General features: G+C 45.8%; 1 protein-coding gene across 1 annotated transcript in view; it reads right to left on the reverse strand.

Annotated features, from left to right (window-relative positions):
• The window catches only part of ITGA9 (integrin subunit alpha 9), a 326,698-nt gene that overhangs the window by 273,891 nt on the left and 26,008 nt on the right, over positions 1–26,799 (reverse strand). The window contains exons 4-6 of the mRNA XM_079116258.1: positions 25,760–25,883; positions 12,863–12,930; positions 1,458–1,587 (exon numbers count right to left, since the gene is read on the reverse strand). Coding sequence (XP_078972384.1) covers positions 1,458–1,587; positions 12,863–12,930; positions 25,760–25,883 — 322 coding nt within the window. The remainder of the gene's footprint in view (positions 1–1,457; positions 1,588–12,862; positions 12,931–25,759; positions 25,884–26,799) is intronic.

Below are 26,799 nucleotides of genomic sequence, written 5' to 3' on the forward strand. Positions count from 1 at the left end.
TATTCTCTGTGTGGCTGATTTCTCTCAAATGGGTGGTTCTCATTGCCTGAGAGTATCACGAGTGACATCAACCCTCAACTGTTCCTTGCTAACCCTCGCAGCAGATAAGGGGCTCTGTTTCGTACATGGAAACAAACCACAGACCCCAAGGTTCATAGCACCCTTCCGAGGCCCTAAAGCCACCATCCAAACTGGGCTCTCTTCTGCCCTATCTTCATGCTCCAAGTCAGCGAGCAAGCATTCAGTTCCTGCCATACACCAGGCATTGTATATACCATCTCCAGGGAACACGAGACAAAAGTACCACCTTTGAGGTGTGAGCAGCCTCTTGAGGGGTTTGGTACCAGTGGCAGGTGCTGTTCTAGCAGCACACACTGGGCAGGCAACTCAGCCTTTAAACCCTGCCTCAGAAACAACAGGATTATTCCCAACTCTACTGCTTATGAGCCATGTGACCTTGGAAAATTACATCACTTCTTCGTACTTCAGTCACTTCACCTAGGAAGTACAGATAATAGCGACCTCGTAATTTCAGGAATTAGAAGAAATTATATACAAAGCCCAGCAGAGATGAAATGCTTAATAAATGATGGAACGGAGGAGCTATGTGAGCACCATAGCAAATGCCCCAAGACTTATTAAGGTACCCTTGGGTCTGTGCTGCTGTGTGGCACAGTAACAGAAGGGAAAAGGTGAGTCATCAATTCCCTGACCCCACCTAACAGAGATTCCAGTGACTCTGCCCAAAAGGTGGTGGGGCCTCCCCAATTAGTTATGTATACTGATTGTGAAAGAACATCCTTCTGTCCTTATGAGACCTTCCTAAATACAGCTCCAATTCCAGTCCAAAACAGCAGCACACAGGGCCTAGCCCTGAGTCCTATGACTGTCCTCTCCATAAGCGAAGGCAGTCTATCCGTTTTTAAGTGGGCAAGGTTTTGTCCCAGCATCTTCCTTGCCTGATGGCTGCTAAATTAAAGTTTGTCTATCTTCTTTCTAGAAGAGGAGGATTGAGAAAAATAAGAACATTTCTGAGCCTTCAATTAAACTTCAACCTGTAGTTGCATGAGAATTTCTGGTTATTATTTCTATTTGTGACCAGAAAGCAGAGACCTCATCCCAAGGGATGTCCAAAGACTACTAGGATTCTATTGAACTCACTTTGCATATGACCATCTGAACTTGAGTGATTGCTAAAATAAGACAGTTGAGCCTCCAGAGAAGGCTTTTTAATTAAACCAGTTTTAATTCACCTCCCTCCACTGTCTTCTGCGTGAGCAACTAGATGTTCAGGTGTTCCAGCTGAAATTAATTAGAACAAGAGATGCAAAACTAAAAGCCAACCAACTTTCCCTTTCACCAATAAAGCACCGGTGAGCTCGGTGGTAACTGCTCCAATTTCCCCTTCCTTACCTGGTCTCCCCCCCCCCCCACCCCACTCCCACCCTGCTACTCACCCAGGTAGGTGTACCGCCTGTTCATGATGGCTTCATCATTCAGCTTCAAATAGGTGTTGTCCGTGAGGTTCAGCACTTTGACAGTCCCAGCCCAGTAAAATGACCCGGGGGCACCCATCACCACCAGTTCCTACCAGGAAAATCCAAATGTAAATGGAAAAGCTAAGGAAGGGATTAGGAGATGTAGTGAGACCACAGTCACACAAAGGAGAACTCAAATTAAAAACACCGCACCAAGGATTTATTTCAGCTTATCAAACAAAACAAACAAACCCCCCCCACACACCTTATTTCCTGGCATTATGGAATCTATCACAACAGGGATGATCAGGACTGAAGAGGTGAAGGTAACTGAGCAAGGGGACAGAATGAGTGACACACCAACAATTGACAGGGCTGCACATATTTCCTCAACTTCACACCAGGATTAAACACGGAAGTGGTAAACGACAGGCGTGGTAATAAACTGAAGAGTTCCAGGGCAAGTACTCATGCAAAGACAGCAACCCTCACCTAGCCTGGACCCAGGCCCACCATTCAATGGCTCTGGCCTCCCAATGTATAGCAGAAGAAAATAGTGACCAAAGTCAACTTTGCAAAAACTGCATTAATATCCTGGGAAATCCCCTCCAGGACTTGCCCCAGCCCCTCTTCTCAGAAACCGTTATAAAGATGGGTTTTCTGGACACAATGGCCTATTGCAAATTCAGAAGGACAAAAACAAGAAACCAGAGAGGCCAACTAAGGGAAGTTCATAAACTAGAAAGAAAACAGACCACAGGCAGCAAGAGACAGTAGTCCTATTAAAAAATAGACTCCAGAACCAAAAGGTACAGCTTCCTGCATTTAAATTATGGAAAAATGGTCCCATCCACAAGCCTGTGGTACAAAACCATCCAGTGACCAAAACTGATGATAATCCAAAATGCTCCAAAATAGCTCAGTTACCATGGGAAGTCAACAGGGATATCAGCATGATTTTACCCACAAGATGATGCATTGTTAACTGTACTAGGTTAGAAACAACCTGAATGTCTAATAGGGCTTCTAAAGTATAGCACATGCATTCAACAGAATTAAATGCAGTATAAACAATGCTATAGAAGACCTAACGGCATTGAGGGATGTTTACAACGTGCTGTTAAAAAGAACAGGCCAGGGATGGGGTTGTGGCTCAATGGTAGAGAGCTTGCCTAGCACGTGTGAGGCCCCAAGTTTCATCCTCGGCACCACATTAAAAAAAAATAAATAAATAAAGATAAAAATAAAAAAACCAATAAAGGTATTGTATCTGCCTACACCTAAATATACATATAATGTTTTATAAAGGAAAAAAATGAATGTGCGCACAAATTCACAAAGACCAGGTGAACAGGTCACAACACATTCTATTCGCCCCAGAGTGATGAAACTATGGATATCCCTTCTTTCGCTCTTTCAACCTCAAAGTTTATTTTCTTTTTCTTTTTTTTTCTTTCTTTTTTTTTTAAATTCTAGAACAGACTGTTTTCCAAGAGCATAGGGCTCAGGTAAAATTTAACCTGTCAACTATCCCAAACATACCGGCTCCTCTCCTGCTACTCCCTCAGACCGTGCGCTTGGGGTACTCTGCTCTTTGAATCTCTATCCCTGCAATGCCCTCATCTTTCCTCTGCCTGGGAGGCCCTTCTTCAGTCTGCAAAGCCCAGCTGAAGTGTGGGAGAGCCTTAGACAAAATGATGATGGGTAACAAGAGTGCAGGTGAAAGAGTCTACTCATAGAAGGTTCTAGAATCAGCAAAATGAGCGTCTGGTGATAAGAGTCAGAACAGTGCTAAAGAGTGGCAGTACCATCTGCAAAGACACATGAGAACTTTCTACAGTGGTAGAAGTGTCCCCATCTTGAGAAAGGGATGACGTGGGTGCACACATTTATCAGAATTCATCCAACTATTTAGATGGGTGTGAGTAATTGTACGTATTGAACATAAAAGACTTGAGAGTCAAAAATTCTAGAACAGTGTTTAAACACTGACCAGGAAATCATCTCACAAAAATGCAAAAATCACCAGTGAGATGACAGTTTACATGTGTTCAAATAAAGCCCCCAAGGACCGAGGCTGTGCTGGGACAAGGGGAAGAAGGCAGCTCCTGCGTGCACTGGAGGTCTGCCATTCCTTCCACAACAGGGAATCCCTTTTTTAGTTATTTATATTTTCTATGAAGTATCTGCACTGCCATAAGAAATAAAATTTGTCCAACAAAATCATTAATTTTTTTTTTTTACTATATTAGGGATTGAAATCAGGGGTGCTTAACCACTGAGCCACATCCCCATTTTATTACCTTATTTACAGACAGGATCTCACTAAATTGCAAAGCCTGACTTTGAACTTTCCATCCTCCTGCCTCAGCCTCCCAAGTTGGATTACAGGTATGTGCCTTCACACAAAATCATTAATTTTTTAGTTTGACAATATTTACTGAGCATCTACTATTATGTATGTAAAGCTTGAGATACACACATCAAGTTCCTTTGCATGATGTTCTTACAATCAGGCAACATGGAAAACAAGATAATTGCACAGGCTGATGAAGGCTGCTGGTTTCCGATAAGTCCCTGGAGGTGACGAGTCCCTGCCACAGAGATACTGAGTTTCTGATAACTTATAAAGTCATCAGAGGATTCTTGGGGTGCAAACATACAATGGAGAAAAGATAGCCTGTTCAACAAATGGTGCTGGCAAAACTGGAAATCCATATGTAGTGAAATGAAATTAAACCTCTGTCTCTCACCCTTGCACAAAACTCAACTCAAAATGAATCAAGGACCTAGGAATTAGACCAGAGACCCTGCACCAAAGAGAAGAAAAAGTAGGCCTGAATCTTCATCATGTTGGCTTAGGACTAGACTTCCTTAACAAGACTCCCAGAGTGCAAGAAATCAAAGCAAGAATCAATAAATGGGATGGATTCAAACTAAAAAGTTTTTTCTCAGTAAAGGATACAATCAATAATGTGAAAAGAGAGCCTATAAAGTGGGAGAAAATCCTTCAGATAGAGCACTAATCTCCAAAATTTATGAAGAATTAAAAAACTTTACACTAAAAGTAAAAAGAACCCAATCAATAAATGGGCCAAGGAACTGGACACTTTACAGAAGATATATAGGTGATTAATAAATATATGAAAAAATATTTAATATCTCTAGTAATTAGAGAAATGCAAATTAAAACAACTCTACGATTTCATCTTACTCTAATTAGAATGGCTATTATCAAGAACACAAACAATAATAGATATTAGCGTGGATATGGGGAAAAAGGCACACTCGTACATTGCTGGTGGAGTTGCAAATTGGTGCAGCCACTCGGGAAAGCAGTATGGAGAATCCTCAGAAAACTTGGAATGGGCCCACCTTTTGACCCAGTTATCCCACTCCTCGGTTTGTACCCAAAGGACTTAAAATCTGCATACTACAGTAACACAGTCACATTGATGTTTATAGCAGCTCAATTCACAACAGCTAGGTTGTGGAACCAACCTAGATGCCCTTCAACAGATGAATGGATAAAGAAACTGTGGTGTGTGTGTGTGTATATATATATATATACACAATGGAATATTATTCTGCTACAAAGAATAAAATTATGGCATTTGCAGGTAAATGGGTGGAATTGGAGAATATCATGCTAAGTGAAATATGCCAAACCCAAAAAACACCAAAGGCCCAATGATTTCCCTGATAAGTGGATGATGATACATAATGGGGATGGGGTGGGTAAGAGAAGAATGGAGGAACTTTAGATTACGTAGAGGGAAATGAGATGGGGAGGGGGCGGGGTATGAAAGATGGTGGAATGAGACAGACATCATTACCCTATGTACATGTTTGATTACAAAATGGTGTGAATCTACATTGTGTACAACCACAGAAATGAAAAGTTGGACCCCATTTGTGTACAATGAATCAAAATGCAGCCTGTAAAAATTTGTAAGTAAAAAATCTGCAAAAGCCAGAAAATTGGGGAGAGCCCATGGGCAAGAGGGTGAGGCTTTGAACTAGGCATTCTGTCAGATCTGGGAAGAACCATGACAATGACTAGGGTGAGGGCCCAGGTGGAAGGAAAGCCCCTCATTGGACTCTGGTCTGAATGGCTTGCTTTTCACCACTCAGGAAGGTGCGGACCAGGCTGTCAACAAACACTTCATTTAAGGTTCTGGGATTCACACCCCCTCAAAAGGGGGCAGCCGCACTAAGATAACCCCGGAGGTATCTCTCTGCTTTCTGCACTCAGGACCCGACCCTGGGGACACAGGGTGGGGCACGTGTTAGCTCACTCCTTCTCCTTACGCGTGCCTGTTTGGGGTAAGGGACTCTGCTGCTTCTAGAAGGCTAGGAGAAAGAAACCATCGGTTCATCAGAGGACAGAGACTTTTCTTCCTGGCCTCCAGTTTGGAAAGGAATTTGTAATCAGTGCCCCCAAACAAAAGGCGCCGAAGAACGTCATGAGTGATGTCCTCCACACCAGCTGTATACACAGCGTGGAGCGTTCTCCTCCCGCAGCTTTTGCAAGCCAGAGCTCCAAGCATCAGCAGGGGCCTGTAAAGGCTCTTCGGGACACTGGGCAGTGGACATGCTGCTTTCTGACTTAAGATTAATACAGGATAAAAGAGATGAACGTCTGTGTGCCCTCTCAAATGTTACAGAGAAGATTAGAAAAGTAATTCCATTCCTTAAAAACCTTTGGAACGAATCGTTGTTATTTTGTTTTCTTACCCTGTCTTCTTAAGGCTCACACTGTCTTTCCCTTCAATCCAAACTGGATCAACTGGGACCAAGCCCGTGACCCTCAGGGCTGGACTGGGCTGGAGGGCAGAGCGTCTTCTGAAAAATCCCTTGTGTTTGGCTACTTCTGTTCACTTTCGATCTTTCAGTGGCGTTCACAAGTGTCAGGAAACTGTGATCAAAGCTTCCCTCCCCAGCTCCCAAGGAACAGCCAATACAAATATCACACCCCAGAAATCAAGCTTCCCCTCCAGCAAAGACACCACTGCCTAATCACATGGGTAGAATCACAAACAGCCTGGGCCTTCTCCCAAGGCGTGTTTTAGTAGCAGAATCTCCAGAGGCACTGGGGCCCCTGGGTGTGTCTGAAAGAAGCCACAGGCTTTTCTCTACCCACCGCCCAGGGGTGACCCCAGGAAGGCAGAAGAATGCCCAGATCTACCACTGAAGCCTGTGCTCAGGGAACTTCCACCAGGGGTCTTCACTGGTGGGATGGGCCCAAGTCTTCCACTGCTGCTTAGGAGTAACTATCACCTCTGTTACTATGGCCTAAGAAAACAAAGACCCCGGGAAACTCTCATCCTCAGAGATGGGCTACAACTCATGTGGTATCCATAACTCAGAGCTTTGATAACCTCAGGGTCACTGACCCGCAGGTCAAGCAGGCACCTTGGGCCAGATCATTTGGGGCCAAAGCGGCTACGTCCAGGATGGTAGGGAACCCATCTGCCTTGAGAAGCAGCCGTATGCCCCAAGAGGGGACAGATCAGCTCACAGCAAAGGCAAGTGACGAGGTCAACCGAAGGGCAGAGGAGGGAACAGGGCCTGCTTGACCCCTTCAACCACATTTCCTGCTCATCCGCAAACAGCTGAGGTTTCAGACATGAGGGAGGCAGCGAGTTCAAAGACCTCCTGTTTAAGGAGGCCAAAAGTCTGGGAGCCAGAGTGAAGGTCAGAGCCCCACTGAGCCAGAGACAGCAGGCCGGGGTCAAAGGACTGAGCAGCAGCAGCGGGGGCCGCCCACTCCTCTCCTGCCACTCTGTACACTGTGTCCCCACTTCTAAGCCCAGCCAGCACGTACCAAGTCCCTGTGGCTCCCTTGGGCTCTCGATCCCAGAGCCTGGGGTTTCAACCGGTCCCCTCATTCCTCTGGTCATCCCAGGCTTGCCCAGCCACCTGGGCTTCCCTTCCACACCCAATGGCCTTCCCGCTCCTCCTACCAAGCCCTTCTTCCACCCCGTCCCATGTCCTGCCTTTCCTGACTTGCCAGCTGCTGGGGCCACAGTGATGTGACACCTCCCCGCTTCCCTCCCACATCTTGACGGGTTCTGCTCTCTGCAATGGATCAGTCCTCCCCACATCACCCAAGGTGAAGCACCTCCCCGCAGCTCCATTCTCTCAGCACACACATCCCCTCAGAGACCAGTAAGGGCCAAGCCTAACTTTCTAGCACGGACTGGAATCCAGTCCCCATGTCCAAGGCATCTTATAGGAGCAGTGAGGAGTGTGTGCCAGCAACTCACACTTGACCCCTGAACCAGGGGTCTTCCTTGGGGGTTCTTTCCACAAGGAGCATGGCCTCTCTCCAGAAACCCAGCTCAATACCTCCTTATTCTGCCCCACAGGGCTCTGGCCACCCAGCCCACAGACACGTCCTTAGTATTCTCTGATGACCCCATCATTTTTATTCCAAAAGCATCACCCTACCCTGCCCTGTTGCCTCATGCCTGGAACACATCATGGCCGCCTCCTCTCTGGCCTCCCTCAGGACCATCATGGTCAAAGTCCTGGGCATACCTGGCCCAAATAGCCGTTCTTCCAGCACTGCCATCTGCCATTTTGTCACCCACCTCTGAAGGTACAGTGCTGCCCACTGCCTGTCGGATGGAGCCATCCTGGACTAGACCTGCTGGAGGAATAATGGCCATGGCACTGACCTGGCCAACATGCTGAGAAGGAAGAGTAAAATCAGCACACGGCAGGGTGGCATTTCCAATCAACGGAGAAAGGAAAAATGGTTCCACAGACCAGCATCAAAACACGCATACATATGAAGGAACATACAGTTTCTATGATGTAAGAGATACAGTAATTTCAGAAGGATTAGAGACACACATCTCTTAAAACCCTGTGAAAGTACTAGAAGAAAATTGAGGTGAATAATCTCATAGGCTTACAGGAGATATCCTTCCCAAGCAACAGGGCTCCAAAATGAAGAAAAGTATATTTGACCAAACATGAATACATAATACTAGTACCACAGAGACACTCAGAGCACATTTAAAAGACTGATCATTTTTTTTTGCAATATTTAAGTAAGAGATTAGCATTGAAAATATGTACCAAGTCTCTACATGATTTGTAGAAAAAACAAAACCAGGATACTGAAATATAAACAAGCAATTTCCAGAAAAATACAAGTGGCCAATATTTGAGAAAGATAAGGAATTACATTAAAATGAGATTTTTTTCCTCCCCCCACCCCATGGTGCTAGGGATTGAACCCAGGGCCTTGTGCCTGACAGGCAAGCACTCTACGCACCAAGCTATATCCCTAACCCGAGATTTCTTTTTCCAATGACAAAAACTTCTAATGTTGCTGAGAGAATGATGGCATAGATGTAACAGAAGTGGGAAAAGTGTCAATTAGTAAACATTTTTGGAATGCAATTTTCCCAAATGTATCAAAATGTATCAAATTTTGAGTACCGCTAGTCCCTCCTACACTTCTATACATGTGACCCTGCACATAAAGCCAGGCACTCATCTCCAACACACTGCCAGTGACAGGGTGGCATGCTCGTATAGCAGCTCAGTCACTGCAGCTGGAGAGGCCAGGGAACAGTTGAGGCTGGACAGGCAGGAGGACCTGGGAGGCCAGACAAGGGGAGGCATCTGGATTTTATTATAAGTGGATGGGAAGATACTGTACAGTTCTGAGCAAGAGGCCATGACGCTTTTCTTGAACTCATCTGTCAGGAGGAAAGGGTGGAAGCAGGACAACAGGAAGGCTCGGCAGTGGGTGAGGGGCAGGACAATTGCAGCCGAGATTTGTGGGGTGCCAGAGGATGTGGAGAGAAACGTGTGTCTGCATGATAAGTTTTGAGGGCAAGGGAAGTGGGATGTGCTGGTTGCTGATAGCACAGTGAGACGCAAAGTTTTAAGTTTTCGGCCTCACCAGCAAGGACAATTAGTGATGCCATTCACAAGGCCCAGCACAAAATTCCCTGGAGCAGTCGCAGAAACAAGGCCTGCAGGAATGGACGCAGCGGGAATTGCTGGGGGTTGGGAAGGAAGGGCCTCACATTTATCAGTTTGAGTAAAAGATGATAAAATTTGGTGGGCTACCTTTCATTTTTGCCATTTATACACTAACATTGCCAACTGTATTTTCTCTGGATTTTTTTTTTTTTTTTTTTTTTTTTTTGCAGTGCTGGGGATTGAACCCAGGGCCTTGTGCATGCAAGGCAAGCACTCTACCAACTGAGCTATCTCCCCAGCCCTTTCTCTGGATTTAAATAGCCATTTCTGAGATCAAGGTGGCCAGTTTCACTCCTATCAGAGAAGGGACGCTCTTCAGAAAGCTTCGGAAACCTGCCCGCACTGTCGATCCTTCCTCCTACCTACCCCAGATGTCACGTGCCCACTTTCAGCTCTCTGCTTTCCTGGAGGAATGGAGGGAGAGGGCGGTGGCCTCAGGGTCAAGCCGGTAGGCCAAGATGTGAAGTTTGGGTTTTAATCTTCCATGTCACAAGAAGCCACAAAATCCCAATGAGAGATTTGACTTTGAAGGATCCTTAGGTTGGAGCACAGAAGACACAGGGTAAGGGCCAAGAATGGGCACAGCCCAGGGCAGAGAAAATGCTCTCAAATTAGATGACAGTGACAGATGTGTGACATGGCAAAAGCACTTAATGTCACTGATTCCCACACTTTAACATGGTTAAAGTCAGGTGTGTTTTGCATAGATTTGATGACTCCAATAAAACAGACTGGGGAAATCAACTCAGGGTTGTAATACAAAGCTGCTCCCCCACCCTTTCTGTTGCAGCCATTTCCCCACCTCCCAACTACTTGTCAGTCTGTGAACATGCTAACTAGCTATTGGTTGGTTCATCAACTTGCAAGTATCCTTCTCCGTTATTGGTCCCCTGTTAGCCCAGCAGAATTCAACTGCTTAAGGATAGCTTCCCCACCATCTTTCCTCATGCTTTCTCTCTCCTCCTCACTTTTCCACTCTCTCTAGCATGCGCCCTTTCTCTTTCCTTTCTCTTTTCCTCTCAGTTTCTCTCTCACCCTGCAGGGAGACACTTTGCTCAATAAACTCCCTTATGTGATTTCCCATGTCCAGCGTGGTTTTCAGTGGGTTTCTTACAAGGGCCAGTGTATCTCCAGGTAGGGGTGGTGGCTTTTCCAGAGATGTGTGTAGATCACAGTGGCGATACAGAAAAGCTGTCATTTGAGATACATTTTGGAAGTTCAAAGAGTAAGCTCTCAGAAGACAGAAGTACTTTTTATCTCTGGCATGAAGGAACTCATGGACAACTTTCAGAGCTCAGCATGGAACCTGGTTCATGGCAGGCAGACCTCAAAACATCCGAGAAACAAGGAGCAGAAGCAAAGAATAAACTTTCAGGAGATGAAAACAAAATAAGAAAACAGTGCCTACAAAACTCAGAGCATCCAAGACCTAGCATCAGACCAGAGACTCTGCACCTACGAGAAGAAAAAGTAGGCCCAACACTCCAAGATGGCGGCCTGGGAACGAAATTCCTCAATGAGATTCCTAAAGCTCAAGTAGTAAAATCAGGAATCAGTAAATGCAGGCTGGAGTTGTGGCTCAGTGGTAGAGCACTTGCCTAGCATGTGTGAGGCACTGGGTTTGATTCTCAGCACTGCCTATAAATCAATGAACAAAATAAAGGCCCCTCAACATCTAAAAAAAATTTTTTTAAAACAAACCAATAAATGGGATGGTATCAAACTGAAAAGCTTCTCAACAGCAAAGGAAACAATCGAGAACATGTATTGGGAGAACTCTTCACCACCAGTACTTCAGATAAGGTATTTATTTCTAGGATACGCGAAGAGCTCAAAAAAAAAAAAAAAAAAAAAAAAAAAAAAAAAAAAAAAAAAAGCCCAATCAATAAATGGGCAAAAGAACTGAACAGGTACTTACAGAAAAAATATGGTCAAAAAAATATATGAAAAATGTTCAACATCTTTAGTAATTAGAGAAATGTAAATTAAAACTACACAGATTCCAATTTACTCCAGTCAGAATGGCAGTTATAAAGAATACAAGTTACAGTAAATGTTGGCAAGGATGTGGGGAGAAAGATACACTCATACATTGTTGGTGGGACTATAAATGGTGCAACCACTATGGAAAGCAGTATGGAGATTCCCTAGAAAACTTGGAATGGAACCACCATTTGACCCAATTATCCCACTCCTCTGTCTACATCCAAAAGGCTTAAAAACAGCATATTATAGTGACACAGCTCCATTCATGTTCAGAGCAGCTCAACTCATAATAGCTAAGCTATGGAAACAACCTAGGTGTCCTTCAACAGATGAATAAAGAAAATGTGATATATATACACAATGGAATATTACTCAGTCATAAAGAAGAATGAAATTATGGCATTTGCCAGTAAATGGATGGAACTGGAGAATATCATACTAAGTGAAATAAGCCAATCCCAAAAAACCAAGGGCCTAATAGTATGATTTGTGGATGCTAACCCAAAACAAGGAAGGTTGGGGAGAAGAATAGAAATAGATTGGACTAGATGAAGGGTAATGAAGGCAAGGGAATAGGAAAAACAGAAAAAATTGGTGATAACTTTCCTAGCCTTGTATTTGTATACATGAACAGGGTAACTCCATATGATGTACAACCACAAGAGCGGAACCCAATAGAATAAGTTACAGTTTATGCATGTATATTCTGCCAAAATACATTCCACTGTCGAGCGTAACTAAAAATATTTTTTAAAAAAGGAAACAGTGTCTAAAAATGTGGGCCAGACATCATGCTGCTACTGACGAGGCACAATCAAGGATCCCGGAGAGTTTAAGAAAAGGTCTAGCGTTACGCGTGAAGTCGAGTCCACCAACAGGGACGCTGTGAAGTGACATGTGGATACTCGATACAACTTCACAATTGCCAGCACCGAGGCACCAACTGTCTGAATGCTGTCTCACTCAGGGACACTTAACCACCGAGTCACATCCCCAGTCCTATTTCATATTTTATTTAGAGACAAGGTCTGAGTTGCTTAGCGCCTCGCTTTTGCTGAGGCTGGCTTTGAACTCGCGATCCTCCTGCCTCAGCCTCTCGAGCCACTGGGGTTACAGGCACACGCCACCTGCCTGGCCTTCTCATTCCCTTTAATCATGTCCTTCCACAGGTCTCAGCATCAAGCTGACATGTTTGGAAATTTGAGTGAGCCTCTGCCCAACAAGTGCCCTGGACCAGGTTTAAATAACCCTCCCCGATGTGAGAACCAGAATCGTCTCACCCCCAGCTCGAGTGTCTGGGACACCAACTGCTGCCCCCCAGAGGCCACCAAAATCACCAAAAGCCAGGATATGAACACCAAAAAGAGGCGTGCCCAGGCAGAAACACCCACCTCGGTGAAGAAGCCTGCTATCCCCGCCTGGCAGGAGCCGTGTTCCTCTCCATACTTCTTCTTATACTCTGAGGGGAGAAGGAAAGAGAAGCAGAGCACAGACGTGTCAGTAAGTGCCAGCTGTGCCTGGGGCCGGCAGAGTGAGCGGCCACCACCCCCAGCACCACCGCGGCCTGGGCCAGGGATGCCAACCAGACCGGGGCAAGGAGGCCAGTCTCAGGAATGCCGCAGACCTCAAAAATCCAGGCTCTGGTGCCATCAGGTAGCAAGGCTGCCAAGTGCCCCAGAGGACTTCCTCCGCTCATGTGGGGAAAGAGCAGCAGCGGCAGCCACGGTCATTAAGTGGGAGGCTGGTGACGATTATTTCAATTACTTCAGAAAGGATCAAGATCCCTCGTGGGCCCAAACATGACCCAGAGATGGAATCATGTGGCCATCCCAGTGTGGCGTCCCCTGGAAGGAGACCAACCCTTCCCCAAAGGCGCTCCGTACAGCTGGAGGCAGGAAGCTTCCCAACCACCAACCGGAAACAAGCCATCCACCCACGGGATGGGGAAGAGGGATCTCCTGAGACCGGTCCCAGCATATGGCCCCACTGTCACCCATGGGGTGACAGGCATGTGTATTCCTGTGCGGAAGCAAGAGGGGCAAGCTAATGGAGGATTTCCTCTGTCCCAACACTCCTACCCAACAAATGGGGACACTCCATCGCTCTGGTTCATACATTAGCAACAAAGAAACTTTTGACAAGTATTGAGTAATGCCAGACTGTGGTATGGTATTGCCCCCACTAGCATTATTTCCTTGATTCCCCCATCCCTGGGAATCTATCTCCCTATTTGTTAATAGGTAACACTGAGGCTCAGAGAGGTTCAATGAATTGTCCAGGGTCACACAGCTCGTGAACTCAACTCTTTCATTTCTGTGACCTAGCAAAGATGTTGCCGAGTAATTTCACAAAAATCAAAAGGGACTGGCTGTTTGAAGTCATATCAGGGGTAAAGACAGGAGGGAGGTTCAGAGTGACTCAAATTAATCACACGTGACACTAACTTTGCTGGATTCCCTCAGGCTGGGCTACCCAGCAAATAACCCAGTGACCTCCCTGGGGTCTTGGCAAGTCTCTAGTACCATTAAAAGCAATGTAATTATTTTTGAAACACAAAATAAATAATCCAAAAGAACAATGAAGCTGTGATTACAACATAGTGCCACTTCCTGCAGCTCAAAGTGTCTCCTCCAGGCGAAGCGGGAAAGGGCCCTGGGGAAATAGGCCGAGAAATTCAGTTTCTAACAACACTCACAGTGGAGCCTAGTAACATTTTCCAGTAAGTGTCCATTAACCGACTGCTGAGTTACACCAGAAGGTCAATGAGGGATTCCTCTTCCATGACAGGGTGCGATCAGCTCCTCCAACCTTGTCCTCCAGCTCTAAGGAAAATTCTCAGTCCTGCCAGAAAGCAGCCCACCAAGCAATGGAATCCAATTGTCCCAGCAAAATCTTGCACCAAGATGCAGGGGGAGGGGGGCTTGCCAAGAGTTAAACCCTGCATCGAGTGGCATGAGGACTAGAGAGATCAGTACGTCCCATGCTAGACAAATGACACATATTAAACCTGTAAGGTAGGGCCAAAGCTCATCAGTGCTACTGACTCCAGGGGTAAACCTCCAATTTTAACTCCTACAAAATGAAACAAACAAAAAAATTAAGACCCCAAGAGCCGAATGAAGCTACCTTGCCTGACACACCAGTTGAGCCTCATAGATGTGGCATGAATAGAAATTACGGGGTGTTGTGGTAAGCTCGTGCATCCACATTCAGAGGTGCAAGGATCAAATCGGGAGTGCTGCAGTAACCCAAGTTGTCCATCCTCCTCTGAATGGACTAACTGGGTGGTAGCTGCAGGAGGGGTCATCCTCTCTCCAGCCCCTTCCAGCCACACCCCCTGCTTCCTGGACATTTGTCACAGCAACAAAAAGCTGACTAGTGCATGGAAATCTCACATCTTTTACAGCAAACAGTCTTGAGGTCTATGACAGGAACTGCAAAAATACTCCAATACCTTTCCTCAACCTTCATCCTGGAACAGGACCTGGGGTTTCCGAGGCGGTCATGGTCTTATTGGAAGCTGAGAGTGTCCACTCCTGACCCAGGATAGACGCCTGCAAAGGGTAATCCTTACCAGCATGCCTCCAGTTTAGATGTGGACTTGAGTATCCCAGGGGGTCCTGAAACCAGTCTTCCCCAAACACCGAGGGACAACGTCACATAAGGTTAAGCTAACATTTTCATATCCTAAAAATCTTGATTAGAACAAAAATGGCTCGATTCTTCTTGTCTAGACCTGAGATAGCAAGACAGACTATGACTATAGAGCTAGGGAATAGGCATTGATACAGAAACAGGGGACTGCCCCACACAGCAACCCCTAGAAGCACGTCACACACCCTGACTCTACCGAGAAGTTCAGAAACGCAGGGTGGAGGGACCCAGGAGTGGGTGGGTGACCTCCCATCTCCTGTCCCCAGGAAGAACTTTGCCTATACCAACACAAAGGCCATGGAACAGCAGAGGGCTGTTCCTGGGCATGTCCACTCAGCCTCCACATGTCCCCAAAGATGGCCCAGCAGAGAGGGCTGCAAAATGCCAGCTCCCCTCCCCATCAACAACGTACTAATCCACCTCAAAGAAACAGAGGAGAACCAGGCTGGGCATGGTGACAACATCTCCTGATGCTGTGACGAATCTGTTCAACTGGGGGAACCTGAACTTGGTAAGTAAAAAAATGAGCCTGAGAAATATCTTGGAGGAATGGGGTATAGATGGGAGAACTCTTTACCAGGGGTGGGTTTGAATTACTTGGCCTGCATCACACGCTTCAATTCATTAGGTCGTACAGCTCCTCCATTCCCCAAAAATGGTAGTGTTTTCCTTGGGTTAGAGGCTGGTTTTATTAAACCCTGCTTAAACAGAAGGCAATTCAGAAAGGGAAAAAAAAAAAATTACTGATTCCCAAATGTTCAGAATCCACAACTCAATGCATGGAGTCAACACTCATGAATTTTAATTCACTCAAGAAGGCCAGTGACTGGGTGCGGTCACTTCTGCACCCTTCCTAAAACTCTGGGATATGTCAATCCCCCGGAAAGATCGACATATGCACAGCATAACATTTTTGAAAAATCTCTTCCTATTACGTATTTGAGAAAGTCTCATCTTTCAAAGCCAGTCTTTTTAATACGGTGATTTTAAAATAATTTCTCCGTAGTTCCTTAGCTGAGCTATGAAATAAAATACCAGGGGAAAAAATAGCTCTCCAGTCTTAAATTATTTCTGAATTTCACCGAGGCAAACCTAAATAACTGATAAACAGCATTCAAACAGACACATCTCTAATAATAAAAAGGCATTTAAACACACATACACACACACAAAATGAAGCTAAAAGTACCCATTATGAAGGACTGCTGTAAAAATGGGGGGGGGGTAAATTATCTCAATAACTAGGTTAGAGAGGAAGGGAGAAGAATTTATCAAAATAGTTCATGATTAAACAATGTGAGCACTAAAAAGTAAATTGCACAAAACCAGAAACTGACAATTAAGAGAAAAAAGTTTTAAAGGGGAAATGATCTTTGGAGAACATCTAATAATTCTAACCTTAACCACTTGTTTTACGTCAGTATGCAATTGCTCAGACTGAGCAAGTGGTTTATTTAAAGCTACGCAGCTAATTGGCCTCAGTCAGCACGGAGCAGCAGGGGCCACCTAGCCACATCGCTCCTGTTTTTTTTTTTTTTTTTTTTTTTTTTTTAAAGAAAGGCATCCATCAACAGATGAAATAACAAAGTATGGTGTACACCTATGTTATTCTATCTTTGAAAGGAAGGAAATTCTGATACGTGCTACAACAGACACCATGAGAAGTGAAATAAGCCAGTCACAGAAGGGCACGCGCTGTGCGTGTGATAGTTTGGATGTGAGGTATCCCCCAAACGTTCATGTGTGAGACAGCGCAAGAAGGTTCAGAGAAATGATCGGGTTATGACAGCCTTAATCCAATCAGTGAATTAATCTCCTGATGGGAATTAACTCAGTGGTAACTGAAGGCAGGTGGGGTGTGGCTGGAGGAGGTGGGTCACTGGGGGTGAACCTTTGGGGTGTAGATTTTGTATCTATCAAGTGGAGATCGATCTCTCTCTGCTTCCTGATCATCATGTGAGCCCTCTGCCACACTCTTCCACCATGATGTCCTGACTCACTTGGAGCCGGCCTTCTGCAGACTGAGACCTCTGAAACTATGAGCCCTTGAATAAACTTTTCCTCTTCTACAGTTGTTCTGGTTGGATCTTTCAGTCACAGCAGCAAAAAATCTGACTGAAACAGTGGGACTCCACTTACTTGAGGTTCCCAGAGCAGACAGACAGAAAGGAGAATGGCGGCTGCCAGGGGCTGGAGAGTGGGGGATGAGGGGGTGTGTGGCATGGTTATAGACCATCATTCAGGAGGAGGAAATGAATGGCAGGGAAAGTTCAATGTGGCTGTACTTAATGCCACGGAAGTGTATGATTTAAGATGGTTACAATGGCAAGTTTTATACATCTTTTTTAACAATAAAAAAATTACAAAAAAAAATTTTTTTTGTAATTGTTAAATAGTTTCTTGCATCCAGAATCTAGCAACCCATTTTGTTAATTCCCTACTTCAGAACAAGCAACAAGCTACCTTACGGGCACATGATGGGGTATTTGCAACTCATAGGCTATGTCACATTTCTTACTTCAAAGAAAGGGGCCTGAACACAATTCAGTCACGTTTCAATGAGAACCCCAACTTGGAACCAAGAAGAATTCAGTTGTGTAATAGAAGCTAAAGACTCGTGAAATAACTGGTACTAAAACATGGACAGTCAAACTACCGTTCAGACATTAAAAACAAATGTTTGGGGTAAGGAGCTTGCATAGAGCAAGATGATCAGCTCTAGCTACATTTCACCAGGTTAAGGGCAACACCTGCCCTACCCTCCACCCTATACCTGGAGGACTCGTCCATGGATTGTTTAAGATAGAAAAACTAAAACATGGCTTAAGCCCGCCGTGGTGGCGCACAACTGTAATCCCAGGGGCTTGGGAGGCTGAGGCAAGAGGATCGCGAGTTCAAAGCCAGCCTCAGCAAAAGTGAGGCACTAAGCAACTCAACGAGACCCTGTCTCCAGATAAAATACAAAATAGGACTGGGGATGTGACTCAGTGGTCAAGTGCCCCAAGTTCAATCCCCAGTACCCCCATCCCATCCCCCCCAATAAAAAACATGGTTTAAGTAGTGTAACCTCCTAAATACTTAAGATTGTGAAAAAATGAATTTTTCTCTACAATGGGTCATAGCACCTAGTTAGTAATCACAAAGAAAACCAACATCCTGCTAGGTGTTGATGGCACATGACTGTAATCTCAGGAACTCAAAGCTGAGGCAGGAGAATCCCAAGTTCAAGGTCAACCTGGGCAACTTATTAAGACTGTCTCAAAATTTAAAAAAAATAAAATAAAAAGGGCTGGAGATGTAGCTCAGTGGTAGAATGCCCCCGGGTTCAATCCATCCCCAGGGCTGAAAAATGAAAGAAAAAACAATCTCTCAACACAACACGCAACAGATTCCTACTCTGGACTTACAAGGTTCCCCAACACCTCCTCTATGTAATAAGCCTATGACTGCCATTCATCTCCCTGATCCTCTCATCTGTACAATAAGAATACCCCAAAATGATGTGATTTCACAGTAAGATGCCAAGTAACCAGCCCAACACCTGGCTGTTGCCCAATACCTGTCAGGTGAATCTGAATCCGCTAGTTTCTCAAAGAACACAGTCCAAGACACCCATTGCTACACAGACCAGTTTAGGAGACTCTTAAAATGTGGACAGCTGCAGGGGCAAATACTAGAAGATGCAGTTTAAGCAATTAATTTTACACAATGTATGGAAACATTTGAAATACAGAATGCATTTTTGCCTATTTTTGCCAAAAGTCCTTGGCACCAAAGAGAAAGCTTGATGGGGCTCCTATGCCACTATCAAAGACCTCTGGGCCCTCTTTCCAGCCCTGACCATCTTTGGGCCACTTTGACTTTCCCCCTCAGGTCTTTCTCCTTAACTGGTCATAATGCAAAACAGGATTTTTTTTTAATTTGCTATATTTATTTGAGATAATGTTTATGAAAGCTCTTGGGAAATCATAAAATCCTATGTAAATGTAGAGGTCTTTATTTAATAAAAATTTATGGGGCTCGTTTCTGGATTTTTAAATGGATCAACTCAGCCTTTGATGGTTCTCTCCAAAACAAAATAAAAACACAGCAAAACCTCAAATGCTTTTCATTTGTAAATGGATCGTGATTGATTTTTACCCCCTGTGGAGGCACAGCCTTTCACATAACAGGGAAGAAAAAAAGCTGCACATTTGAATGAACAATCTATTTCCTTCGTGAGAAATGCAAAGATGCCTTAGGAATAAAAAGCCAGCCATTCTCTGACAATAAAGATCACGGCAAAAAAGATCTCTGCAATCAATGGGGCAATTTTTAAGGTATGTCAAAACTTGATAAAGTCCACCCCAGCAATTTCAAATTTGAGACATTTAAACATGGCATGAGTTAAACCGTAGATCATGCATAAAAAGAGGGGAAGAGAGCTTACCAAAGAAATAAATTGAGCAAATATTATCAAAGTCATTTAAGAAATTATCTTTTCAAGGGCTCTCTTAAAATCATTTTAATGATACCCATTAAATGGGGTATCATTCACTATCCATTCACTAAAGTAGGCCTGTTAGACATCTCTGAGAACATTTAAGAATATTCTATTACTTAGAAATTTAAAAGTTTAGGGAGCACACACTTGGAGCCTGAAACTGTGTTAAACACTTTATATACCTCAAATACCTGTGTGCACGCGCACGCACACACCTGCATGCCATACCAGAGATTGAACCCAGGGGTACTCTACCACTGAGCTACCATCCCCAGTCCTTTTTAAAATTTTGAGATAAGGTCTTGCTAAGTTGCTGAGGTTGGACTTAGATTTGCACTCTCCTGCCTCAGCCTCCCTGAGTCACGGATTATAGCACCAGTGAATATCTCTTCAGAAGGTATTAATCTCCCCAACTATATGGGGACACTTAAGGAGCTTTCCCAAGTTCACCAAGTCTGAAAATAGGGGCATACAGATTCCAACATCAGAATGAATGGTGAAGTCAGATCCTGCAAGTTAGGTCTGATATATAATAGTACAATAATTGCCTCCAATTGCTTTTCTTTATTAGTGTTTTCTCTTGAACACTTTGTTAGTTTAGCCAAGCCACTTCCAAAATTATTCCATACTCATGAGATTTTTCTGCCACAATAAAAAGATGAGCTGTTTACAGTCTCACTCCTGCCAAGCTCTGGCGTCTTGCCCCAGTGGGCTCAAAGGACAAAAGATGAAAGAAATGTCTGTACTTGATTTTATCACATGCACTAACTTTGGGGAGTCTTAAAATATCATGGCCTGGAGAACAGTACCTAGACATTTACAGTGCTCACTCCAATTCACAGATAGTTTTCCACATGTCAGCCACTGAAGTTCTAATCTTCTCACACGAGACCAAACACATGGGAGTTAAGATGCTATTCTTGTGTCACACAAATAAATGCAGACTAAGCTTCTACTGAAGGGCATGCACCATGAGTTTATTTTATGTCCTAAACTCATTTTTATTTCCCATTCCCTCTATGTTTCCTGGTCCTGACAGGATATTCTGGTAGCCTCTCCCATCCAACTAGAAACAGGAAGCACCTGAGAAGCCATGAGAGAAAGATCCTTGTACCAAACCAAAGACTAATGCTAAAGCTCAGGGCTGGGGATGTGGCTCAGTGGCAGAGTGCTTGCCTGTCACGTGTAAGGCCTGGCTTCCATCTCCAGCACTGCACAACAGGAGTTCAAAAGTTTGAAACATTTTTGCATTTTTGGAAAGGTGCCCCCACACTTGGAGGGTTTGCCTAATCAAACCAACCCTCCAGCTTTCTAAAGAGCATAGTTGGTCCATATTTACAGAACCATCGGTGGACTTCCTGAGCACTTTGGCCAGCATTTTCTCATGAGCTCCTCACAATAACCAAAAAAAAGATAAAAGCAACGGAGGTCTGATAGTGTCCACTCCACTGCAGACCCAACCACCAGTCCAACCCAAAGAGGCAGCAGTATGGAAGAGGCAACCTCAACCAAGCCCCCCAAGTCCCTCCCATGTCTGCCCACTACTGCATAGGAAGTGCATCTGGAGCAGTGGTCCTCTCTGCCCCATGCCCACAGACATGACCACCAGTGGATTTCTTCCACCCTCTCTTCCATGGCTGCAAGATGCCACAGGCTGAGGGGGTTTCACTTTTTTTCTATTGTAAAATGACAATCCTTTCTGCCACCTTGTCCTTGGGTGTAGCTTGAGCCTTTGGAGAGAGGTACCCTGCAGTACACACATGGGCAGGGAACCATCCCCCTTTCAAACACTGTGTTCCCTTTGCTTTACCTTGCAGATGGGGGACTTCTAGAGAGTCAGGATATGCCACTTGGGTTTAACTATCTGGTGCCTTCCTGGTGCCTTTCCTGGTGCCTTCCAGGAATTTAATAAAATTAAGTGGACTCCGTTCCTGGGACACAAGTCAGTCACCCTTTAGTGATCTCTTGCTCAGCATATCTCACACAGACGGGCATCCAGCAGTACATTAGTGCACACACACTTAGCATTTAATAGATTAGATCAGCCAGACACTATTCTAAGAACTCGCAAGTATTAACTCGGGCCTCTTCACGCCCCTTGAGGCAGCACAGAGCAGCTTAACTCATCCGAGGACACACTATTAATAAGAGGAAGTGGCAGAGCTGGACTTGAACTCTGGTGTTCCGGGTCCCGAGTGTGTTCCAAACGCCACGCCACTTGCCTGTCCACTGAGTGGCAAGTGAATAACACAACAGGAAGGGAAACTCAGGCTTGGGCAAGTCTCTGAACCTCAGTGCAGACAGGAGGCTGGTCTAGGTGACATCTGAGAGGGAATGTCAAACTCTAATGCTTCCGCTGTACTTAACCATAATGTGATCCCCACTTGGAACAGAGAGCTTGCGTCAAGATTTTCCACATTAAGAGAAAATAATGGTTGCTTTAAGAGCCAAAGGTTTGGTTTAGACCACAAAACAGGGAAGTGGAGATCTCCAAGGTGAACAGAGGACAGGCAAGAGCTCTTTAACTAGGCCTGTCACCCACCCCACCCCTGCCAGCACAGTCCTCTAGAGAAATCTGAGCATCTGCCATCCCTCTCCTTTTATAGGACCAAGAACACAGAAACTTTCTGTTCAGTCCTTTTTTTTTTTTTTTTTTTTGCTGTTTGTGTTTTTTTGTTTCGGTACCAGGGATTGAACTCGCAGGCACTCAACCACTGAACCACATCCCTAGCCCTATTTTGTATCTTATTTAGAGACAGGGTCTCACCGAGTTGCTTAGTGCTTCCCTGTTGCTGAGGCTGGCTTTGAACTCAAGAGCCTCCTGCGTCAGCCTCCCAAGTCACTGGGATTACGGGCAGGCACCACCGTGCCCAGCAGTCCCCTGTGTTTCTAAGGGGTTGCTCTTATACCCCAATAAGTGGCCCCAGCCCTCACTCTTGCCTAGGCCACAGATGAATTAGGTTATGGAAGTCTGTGTGTGTCTATGAAGAAAGAGGAATGGGTGGGGGCAAAATCATCTTGCTCATTTTTGTTAACTGGCTCCATTTGGCTGCCATAAAAATCAAGGAACTATCAAAGCAAAGAGGCCTGGGCCTGTCCCACAGCTGCATGGCATGAGGTATCCAGGTCCTACGAGGAGCCCTGTATCAGTCAGCTGTCACTGCATAACAAGCACAAAGCCTTCATGACAAACCATAACAAACATGATTTCTCACTCATACCACTACATGTGGGCTGGGCTTTGCTGATGGGGTGGGCTCTGGCTGCAGGTTCAGTTCAGGCCTGATCCACATGATTCTCCTCTGAGCCTAGCAAGCTACACAGGACAAGGCACAAGGTCAGAAGCACTGAGAGGGTTGGTGAAAACACACTGCCTGGAGCCCACACACTGATGTGCATGAGGGGCACAAGCAGCAAACCCTAATAACCTTCCCCTAGACGTGTGGTTCCCTGCCTCAGCTCACATGGGCATCCACCCTATTCCTACCAACCATCATGTCAGAGCCCCCAGCAGAGGGAGGGGCAGACTGGCAGAGCTCTCGCTGGGGAGCAGTGACATGCAAACTGGTCACATTCCTCTCACTTCCCAATTCTACTGTTAAGATAAGATAGTTCAGTCCCCCCCCCCTTTTTTTTTTTTTTTTTTTTTTTTTTTTAATTTTTTGGTGAGGGTTGCCGATTGGCTTTTAATTCTCAGTTTAACTAAAAACTCCAAAACAAACTGTCTCTAACTACTGGGACACAAAACAGTTTGCAGAATCAGATGATGCAAAATTCCAAAGTCAGCTGCACCATTTGCTTTTTGCCCGAGTGACCGTGGGCACATGGACTTAGACTTTGAGTCTTGGCTTTCTCACCTATAACAGGAAAATAGGAACACAGAAGCCAGCCTCTGAGTGGCTCACCCTATCCCCTTACCACTTCTGTGACACACACTGATGGCCAACTGCCACCACCCCCATCTCCATACCTGGGTGCTTTCCTAATTCCTGGACATGGCAGGACAGGGTGCCAGGTGAATGAAGACCCCGGGGAGGGTGACTTGAAATGCGTGTTCCATACTGACCCTAGCACCCACCCCCTTGAGACTGCGCTCAGTTGCCCATGGTGGCAACTTGCTGGTTGGCACATCTTCATGAGCTGCCTTCCCTTCTCTCACTACCCGATCCCCTGCACGGCGTCTTCCAGAATAACTTCTAAAATAATTTCTAAAACACTTGTAATCAAATCCAAATGGAAAATTTTTTTTTTTTCCCCTGGGGGATAGGGTGACAAATGAAAGAAGTGAACAGTCCCCAGACTAAATCTGCCTCTGGCAGGTCCCATGGCTGCTAAATCAAAGGCTGAAGTGTGAGCCACGGTGGATGCAGGTATACGTGGACATTCGACCCCAGCTCCCTCTGCGAGAGGCTGCTGTCCTTTTGCTTTCTGGTGCTTATGTGGCATGTAGAGGAACCACCGGGGACAACAACGAGTCCCCTTTCATGACACATCACGTTCAGTCCTACTGCATGACTAGCTTGGCTCAGTCATCACTGCCTCTGTTGATTCTTTTTTCCAGCCCCATGAGCTACCCAACTAGCTATTCCCAGGGGCCATTCCCTTTTCTTCCTGGAAAAAGGGGAAGCAGCAGCTGGGCAGTCACAACAGTCCTGACTGTCCTGACGTTATCTCAAACTATCCACCCCCTTGATGGATTATATTATTAATTTCATCTGCTTTTCAAGATGAACATTTTCTTCTCACTACGATGTCAGAGATAAAGAGGACTAGGGTTCAACACGGCCCAGCCAGTCAAACAAATGCTCATACAGACAAGTCCATAGAAACGGCTCACCTGCACAGAGGAGGGGTTTGCCTCCTACAGACACTGCTGGTTGTTCTTCAGGGGCCACAGCCTGGAGCACTCACCCTGCTCAGGCCACCTGAATCCCCAGAGGGTCCTCCATGAGACAGGAAAATGTGGTGTCCCCACACTGCTGCTCAGAGCCCTCTTTGTACCCACAAATGTGAAACCTGGGAAATCCCAGGGATGCCCAAGGCAGCATGGATGCAGGCCAGTGAGGCTTGTGTCCAAACAAATGAGTTAGAAGGGAATTAAAAAAATAAATAGCCCAGCACTGAGAGAGGGAGAAGTTCCAGCTCACTGAATGAGAAGAACCTTAGAGGACAGGCAATCACGCTGAAGAAAAGGACAGCATTCTCCGATCCCTCAAATTCAAATTCCACTAGATAGTGATTGACTCAATTGTGCCCCGTGCTCAGACACATAAAGTTCTTCTAAGCAGGCACCTAAAAGGACACACTTGTTTTTTTTCAATTAGTAGAAATTGAACCCAGGGGTACTCTATCTACCACTGAGGCACACCCCCCCAGACCTTTTTATTTTGAGACAGAGTTGCTCACAAAGTTGCTGAGGCAGGTCTCAACCTTTTACTCCCCCTGCCTCCGCTTCCCAAGTTTCTGGATTAGAGTGTGCCCCTGCAGGACAATTTCTTTACAAGACCCCAAGTGGCTCTTGATGAGGAACTCTTAAGAACTTGTGGAAAATGTATCCAATTCTCAGAGGTCTACCCCACATAAGGAAAGTCAGACCCCAGATGTCACGAGATGACCTCGTTAGTGGAGGGGTTATATTCTTGCCACAATGTAGCTTTATGAGTCCTGGGTCTTCTTCATACCCTGCCTCAGGACTTTTGTCCCCCAGGAAGCCAGGCACTTCCCCAGCTTCCTGGGGCAATAGAGATCATCTGGGTCAACTCCTCACCTTTCAGATGAGGAAAAGGAAGCCCAAAGAGATAGGAAGTTTCCCAAGGAGCCACAGCCTCTGGCAGTGCCAGGACACCAAGGGAACTATTTGATTGCTCGTCTGAGACCTGGTGAACTTTGGTATCTGAGGTTTCGTTAAGCATGGTAAGCACTATGGGCTCTGGCAGAGATGGGCAAGGCTGGGTAGGGCCTAGGACTGTTGCCCCTTTGCACTCACCTCTCCCCTGGACAAAGCCTCAGCACCAGAGGCCATTTGGGGACAGAGTGTGCGCCCTCTCGTTAGTCTGTGGGAAGCTGGGGGAGGTGTTCGGGGAGTGATATGAAGGGAGAAGTTTAAGTAAAGACATGGGCAGGGGCATGAGGGAGAATCACGGCCACTCACCTTCATAGCAAGGGATCAGCGTCCTGCCTTTGGCCTGGAGGTTGGACGGGATGATGTAGCAGAAGCCATGGGGCAGGATATGGTCCGTTTCATAGTAGATGTTCTTCCACCGATGGGCACAGGCCTAAAGAAACAGACGGGGTGAGAAAGGAAGGCATCCCCAAAAGCCACAGTGTCGGGATTCTGTGGAAGGTGAGAGGAGCTGAGGGGGTAGTACGCCATCTCCTCCCCTGCCCAGACACACCAGGCCCTACCTACTTGAACAGGAACAGACCCCTGGGGGCTCCTGGAGGAGAGAGATGATCATAGATTGACTAATCATAGCAAGTGCGAGCACAAGAAAGGAAAGAAAGGGTTATGGAATAGAGAATCTGAGGAGGAGGGACAGTTTCCACCCAGAGATCAGGGAAGGCCTGAAGGATGAAAAGGAACCACACCAAGCACTTGGGAAAGAGGGTTCCAAAAGGAGGGAGCAACAGGTGCAAGGGACAGGAGGTGAGACAGACTGGGAGGTCCCAGAGAGAACGGAAATGGGCAGGGCTGGTCTGGAGAGGCTGTGGCAGGAGATGAAGACAGAGTCTGGCTATGGAGGTGTGTTTCAAAGACCACAAGGACATCTGTGATTTCAGCAGGCAGACAACAGGAAGCCAGGGCAACTGTAAAGTGGATGAACCACTTGGAAGATCGTTTCACTGCTGTGTGGAGACTGAAGGTGGGTGGGAGAGGAAGTCATCAACCAGGTGAGAGATGCTGCTGGCTGCAACAGGAGGGGCAGGGGGTGTCTTCAGGACACACGGTTGAGGTAGAACTCATGAGCCTGAGGATCAACCAGGCATGGAGAGAGAAGGAAAGGGAGGACCTGCCCACATTTACCTGGGCTTTTACCTGCAGAGACACTTCAGGGGGCAGCTCTTAACCAGAAGTAAATGCTTGCTGATGGCTCTTTCATTGAAGTAAATTTACATACAGCAAAATAAAAATGTACCACTTACCAAGCTTTGACAAAGGCACACACTCCTGTCACCAAAGCCCTAGCAAGA

Source organism: Sciurus vulgaris, assembly GCF_902686455.1.
Source record: "Sciurus vulgaris genome assembly, chromosome: 16".
In the NCBI taxonomy this organism is placed as follows: Eukaryota; Metazoa; Chordata; class Mammalia; order Rodentia; family Sciuridae; genus Sciurus; species Sciurus vulgaris.